We start from the raw sequence: 6,494 nt of genomic DNA on the forward strand, positions 1-6,494 counted from the left end.
TTTTTTGTGCTGCTTGTACATCTAAAATATTTTATATAAAACTATGGCTTAATTGAAAAATTGACATGTCACGATGCCTTTTGTGATAATTTGTTAATTACACCATTATTTTACTTCTAAAAGTTCCATCGTACAAATGGCAAATAAAAATCTCGATGTAAATTGAAGCCTATTGAACCTTTGTACTAGTAAAATTAATTACCTTCTTAAGTTAAAAAAAAGTTATTAAACTTTTCAAATAAAGTTAAAACATTTTGTAACTTTTTTCAGTTAATATATATTTAATTAAAGCAAATAATTTTATAATATTGGATCAAGATATCAAAAATGAAGAAACTGTTCATAATGTTCATGGTGATAACCACGACAATTATAACCGGTTGTCATTGTGATAAAAAAGAAGTCTGTCGACAAAATCGTAATAAAATATTCTGTCAAGAAAGAGAACTGAAAGAGATTCCATCGAATGTATTAGGGCCCGAAGCAACTACTCTACTTCTCTATGGTAACCAGATTGAAAGTGACCAGCAACTAGACTTTCATCTGGGTATGTTCAAAAATCTTGAGACCCTTGATATGCATAACAACCACCTTAACAAAGTTCCCAAAGCCCCAAAAACTATCAAGAAGCTAGACCTTGATTCCAATAAAATCACCAGAGTTAGCAAGTATCTTGATCACCTGAGAGAACTGAAGGTATTATCTTTGAGGTCAAACCAACTGAATGACGCTTCTTTTGACTCAAAGACTTTCTCTGAAAACAATAAATTAGAGGAAATCAACTTAGATTACAACCAGTTAGAATTCATACCTAAAAACCTGCCAAGAAGTTTAAAAAAGTTGACGCTGAAAAATAACTCTATACTCAGCATCCAACGTAATAGTTTGAATCATTTAGTAAGTTTAAAGTTTCTAATGATTGAAGAGAACTATATAACTAACGAGAACATTGAAAAGAACTCATTTTCGCACTTAAACAATCTTATAGATTTAAACTTGCAAAATAACGAGCTGACAGACGTACCTTTGGGTCTTCCGTACACTCTTAAGAACTTATACTTGTCACACAACCAGATAGAGTACATCAACATTGAAGATGGACCTCACAGTGGTACCTTGTTTAAGTTTGAAGAACTAAAGTTTGTAGATCTAAGCTACAACAAACTGAAAAGTGTTCAACCTCGTTCATTAGACAGCGTCAAAGCTGCAAGTTTCAAAGGTAACAAATGGGTTTGTGATTGTTGGTTGGATTATTTCAGATCATGGCTCGAAACTTCAATTAGTAACAAGGATCTCACTTGCGAAGGTGGGCCACAGATTTTGTTTGGGAAGTCATTAAAAGAAGTTGGAGAACTTCGATGTCAGTCTAGATACAGGGCAAGAAATTTCATCAGTGCTTCTGTTAATTACAATTCAATCAAAATAACCTGGCAGCATCCATATAAACCACCTACCTTCGTACAAACTCTTGTATTATATGGTGAATGTGTCAATTGTAACGAACGTACAATGTACCGGAATAACATAGCAGTAGAAGACATGACTTCGAGATACATGACCACTAATTTTACTTTAGTAGACAAAAAAGCAAATAAACTGGCAACTGAACTGAAAAACTTAAAAAGTAATATGATGTATCACGTTTGTGTTTATGACAGTGAACAAAATATTGATGACGTCACTAACACCCAGTGTAGGTTGATCAAGACCAATCCAAAATCAGTAACTAGTTCCTATGTAGATCCTGTCTACTTGGCCCTGATAGTTTTATCCATTTTGTTACTACTGACAGTGCTTGCTACTGCTACTTACTGTTTGTTTTACCACCACCTAAGTGGACTTTCCAAGTTCAAACGCCATAAAACTGCATTTCCATTAAGCTCTGTCGATTTGGAACGTGAATTTCATTCTATGAACCATCAAAGCCTCCCTCGAGGATTCCAGGGACATCCTGAAGATTACCTGAATCAACAACTTCGACCTCAACCATCCATACCTGTCACGACGACCCACAACAACCTTAGTCATCACAACAACCAACCTGATTACAACACCCAGTGGTCGAACCGAACCTACGCCGAGTGTGGGTCGTACCACATGTCACAACAGCGACACCCAACGAGAGAACCCGCAATCAATCAGCTCATACCACCCATGTTTCAACCAAGAGACGATGATTGTTACCAGGACAACCGAGACGCGGCTGTTGACGCAGCAAGTGAATTCCAGTCGTTGCTGCCTGGCAACAAGAACTCACCTGCGTACGAGTTTCCGCGGGTTCTGGTTAGAAACTCCTCTAATATGAGTAACCTTTCGTCACTTGTAGATGAAGAAAATACAAGACTGTCATCACCTTTAGGGCCATACACCAACGGTTGCAGCAGGTTAGAGTTGTTTATTAATTTTATTCATTTCTAGTTCTACTTTAACCGTAAAATTTTCATTTTAATCTATAGGTAGTACTCAACTATATACAAACTTAATACTACTAGTGTGTACTTATTAATTGAATAGTAATTTGTCATATATTGCTGTTTTGTATAAAACCATACAATCATTTAGATTAAAATCATAGTCGTAGCTAAAACTGAAGTAAAACAGTCTTTCTTGGTATGTAATTCATGAATTTCTTTTTTTCTTAGCTCAAAGTAGTTTCAACCTCACATACAATTGATCAGAACGCGTCTCTTAAAGCCGCAAAAATGCGGACACTTGTTTGTAGCAACAATTAACATGATGCTGAGTTAAAAAACATTTTGCCGACCGATTATCATTATGACGTCATATAGATAAAAGGGGAAGTTGTGAGGATAATTTAGTTGAGGGTTCTCAAAATAATCCTAAACAATCAACCCTTTTCTTTATTTCGCTTACAAAAAGAGTTTGGTCTTTTGAGTTTAATTGTTGTTTCCACTTGTTGTACAAAAGAGGTTAAGTAGAAAAATGATTACAGAAGTTTAGCAGCTTTTTTCCATATTTTATTAAACACATGCATGCAAGTCATCTAAAATCAAGAACGAGATATTAAACAAATAAGTAAAGTCTAGTAATTGTAAATTAATATGTGCTTGTTGTCATTGAAAAGTTTTACTTATTTTTATAATACTTATAAAGCAGCGGCATTTCAGAGTTTACTATTTGTTCAATTAAATTGCCTTGTTGACAAAATTCAAAGCTTTAAGTTACTTCTTTGTGAATAATGTTATTTGCTTCTTAGGTATGTTTTAATCGAACTAATTTAGCTTTCCAGAAATCTTTTGTTGTTAAAAAATGCTTCATGGCTTTTTTAAAACTTCATTTTACTTAATATCATCGTAAGCTCTGAACTTATTTTTTTAATTTGTTGCATGTAAACTTTCTAAATGTTGTTATACAAAATCATTAGCTTCTTTTCAAAGTAAACAAAAAACCTTTATAAAAGTTTTAGCATATTTTTAAAACAAAAATCAAATCTTTTTTTTTGTGCTAGGTAATAAAAGCTACTTTTTATGGTTTTAAAAATTTTTCCTCTCAGAATTTTTTTAAAGCTTTTGAAGTTTTTTTGAAATAGGTTTTTTAAAAGTTAGCAAAAGTTTCAAAAGTTTTAATGATTATTCCCTACTCTTTTATATTTTAAGTAAATTAGCTTTGACTACTATATGCAGTAAGAAATTAATGAAACTATATGCTCTTTGTACTAAGCTTAAAACGAGTGTAAGGTACAAGATATATAAAAACAACTTAAAACTTTACCAAAATTACTAAATTTAAAAATTCACGAGCTAAAATAAGCAATCTTTGAATTCTTGTTTAAAATTTCTTCATTACACTCTGTATTTTAAAAGTAAAGGTGTTAAAATTTTTCTAAGATGACAAAATATAAAGTATAAATAGTTTCTTATCTATCAACAATTGCAAAATGGCCCATTATCTAAATGGGCCATAATGTAAACTACAATTTAATGCTAACAAATTGGTCTTTTGTGCTCCACCTTCCCAAACTAGGGTCTTAACAGTTTACTAATTTCAAGATATAGATCTGATTATCACCCCCAGCTTTTACACTGGAAGTTTCAGCAAATTGAAAGCGTAAGTATCAAATAAGCAAGTATTCTTAAGTTAAACGTTTTGACTTTTTTTTGTTTAGGCTACCAAGGGTTTTAATATTTTAAATTTGATTTTAAATCGTAAAATAATGGGCGTACAGATAAATGAAAAAGATACACATTAGTGTTTAAATATATTGTGACCATAACCGTTATGTTGTGAATTCTACAACTGTAAACTTTACTGTTTTATTTATATTTGTTTAACTTCTCTAGATTACAAGCAATTTTTGTTGATAAGTAAGGATTTATATTAAACTATTTAAAAATTAAACATTAAAAATTCAGTAGTGTACTTTTTAACTATTATATTTAAAAGTTTTATGAAAAGATTCAAAATTTTTAACTAATGCAGTTTTCTTTTTATTTTAGAACGTTAGCATTTACTGATCGATTTATTTTTTTATCGCCGATCTAATGACCTCTACTTTGCAACAATTGTGAGTCATAATAAGATGCTAAAATATTTTGTTTGTTTTCAACCTCATTACCAATTTCATGGTCAGTAACAACGAGATTTATATTTGATAAAAGTATGTCACATCGCATGAAACAAATTGATGAATTAATGCGTTCACTAGTTGTTAAAAAACATCCAAAAAAGCTTAAAAGTTCAAGCGTGGTTTGCTTGAAAATATATACATATATATAACCTGTCACGGTAAAAAGTTTAAATAGAATCATTTAATATATTCGATGCCAAAAAACTTATCGAAAACGTTGAGTGATGGAGATGAAAGTAACTACAGTTACGTCATAATGTGTATTTATAAGAGAATTGGCACTTAAACATCTGTTTTGAGAGACTTTTACACACTACATGACTGGAATTTTATCTAGTAACACTTTTACTTTATGCTACTCATAACAATTGAAATGACACACTCAAAATGTTTTTTTAAAACTTATAAATAAGCCACATTTTTTACTTACTTTACTTAAAGTAACGATTTAAAAAAATTAATCGGTTAATTTATATTAAAACTAATAGAAGCAATTGAGTTTATTCAAAAAATAAATGTATAATTGTATAAAAAAAAAACCAAAATTTACTAATTCAAAAAACACGATTACTTTAATATCTAATTTTATTTCAGTTTTTTTATCTTATTCGGATTTTGAAGTTATGTAACAAGTTGAATATCATTAATTGTAATTGATTTTTTTACAGTGACCAGAACGGACAAGACACAATGTCAACTAACTACGAATCCAGTCCTTCACCTGTACACAAAGTTTCCATGACAACCCACAACAATGACGTAAGATCCGATGACGTAACAAGACCGTACGATCACCTGATACGTCATTCGTCATCAGTGACGTCACCGTCGTTTCTACGCAACAGTAGCGCATTGTCACGTGACAGCGAGTATCAGCAGGTAAACCAGGCAGGCATCAAGTGGTAAGAAAGATGACGTCACTAGAAGATTACTATGTAACAACTAAGATGAACATACAATAGGTGAAGGTTGCTAAATCACTAGCGGTGTTTGTTAAAAGCTGCAGGTTGCTAGAAAATTTACGTTAGGGTGATTGTTATAAAAGTACATTATTAATTTTAATCTTTATAGTTAACTGTGAAATTAGTTTAAATGTAAAATTAAACTACTCAACAACTTTGAGTTTTTCTTTAGTAAGTAAACTATTTTATACAATATAACAATTGGTAATTGAAAATATGAGTTTCATACAAATTTATAAAGTTTATAGTACTATTGTTGGTAAACTGTTTGTGTTGAAATACTGTATAATGATTTAACTTTTTGTTCTAATGTTTATATTTTAGTTTTTAAATTTTATTGAAAGAATTGAAAAGACACTTTTTATTCTATAAGTCTGATTTTCTTTAATATGCTAAATATATGAAAACCTATTTTTATAAAAAATAATTGAATGACTAGTTTTTTTTCCATATTCTTTCTTATGTGATCTTTTGTAATACAGGACACAAATGTGCTCTTATTTGTGTTATAAATCATTTTGTTGCTTTTCATTGCCACAATGTTTTATGTTTCATTATGCTACAATTTATTATCATGAAATCTACCTGACAATAACAAACAAACTAAACTGTTGTACTTACATTCTACATAAATGTCAGATTATATATATTTTTTCCTTTTAGTTACCCTCAGTTGGCACTAGTAAAAACACTTTTATTGTACTAAATTTAACTTTAGCATTATTCTTGTGCCAACTTTTATACATTATAGTGTCTTTTTTGATGTCGATTCAAAATGAAATAAAAATGCTATGGATACATCACGCTTTTGTTTTATTTATAATAAACAGTTTTAAACTTTTTCTTCGATTTTAGTAGTTCTTATAACGAAGTTTAGAAATACAAAGTGAAATATAAATGTAATAGTTACTTTTGTTCAAACAGTCTTCAAATTAATATACAAC

General features: G+C 30.4%; 1 protein-coding gene across 1 annotated transcript; it reads left to right on the forward strand.

The window, feature by feature from the left end:
* Nucleotides 1-285: 285 nt before the first annotated feature.
* On the forward strand, nt 286-5,558 carry LOC145841732 (uncharacterized). Its single transcript, XM_082949085.1, has 2 exons — nt 286-2,384; nt 5,257-5,558. The coding sequence occupies exons 1-2, from the start codon at nt 328-330 to the stop codon at nt 5,492-5,494; spliced, it is 2,295 nt and encodes a 764-aa protein (XP_082805211.1). The 5' UTR covers nt 286-327; the 3' UTR covers nt 5,495-5,558.
* The last annotated feature ends 936 nt before the right edge of the window (nt 5,559-6,494 follow it).

Source organism: Thalia democratica, chromosome 7 (assembly GCF_965202585.1).
Source record: "Thalia democratica chromosome 7, ktThaDemo2.hap1.1, whole genome shotgun sequence".
In the NCBI taxonomy this organism is placed as follows: Eukaryota; Metazoa; Chordata; class Thaliacea; order Salpida; family Salpidae; genus Thalia; species Thalia democratica.

Excerpts from the sequence above, each read along its gene's own strand:
- LOC145841732 (XM_082949085.1), top strand. The coding sequence starts at position 328 with ATGAAGAAACTGTTCATAATGTTCATGGTGATAACCACGACAATTATA. Across the intron at positions 2,385-5,256 it reads TACACCAACGGTTGCAGCAG|TGACCAGAACGGACAAGACA; the intron begins GTTAGAGTTGTT and ends ATTTTTTTACAG.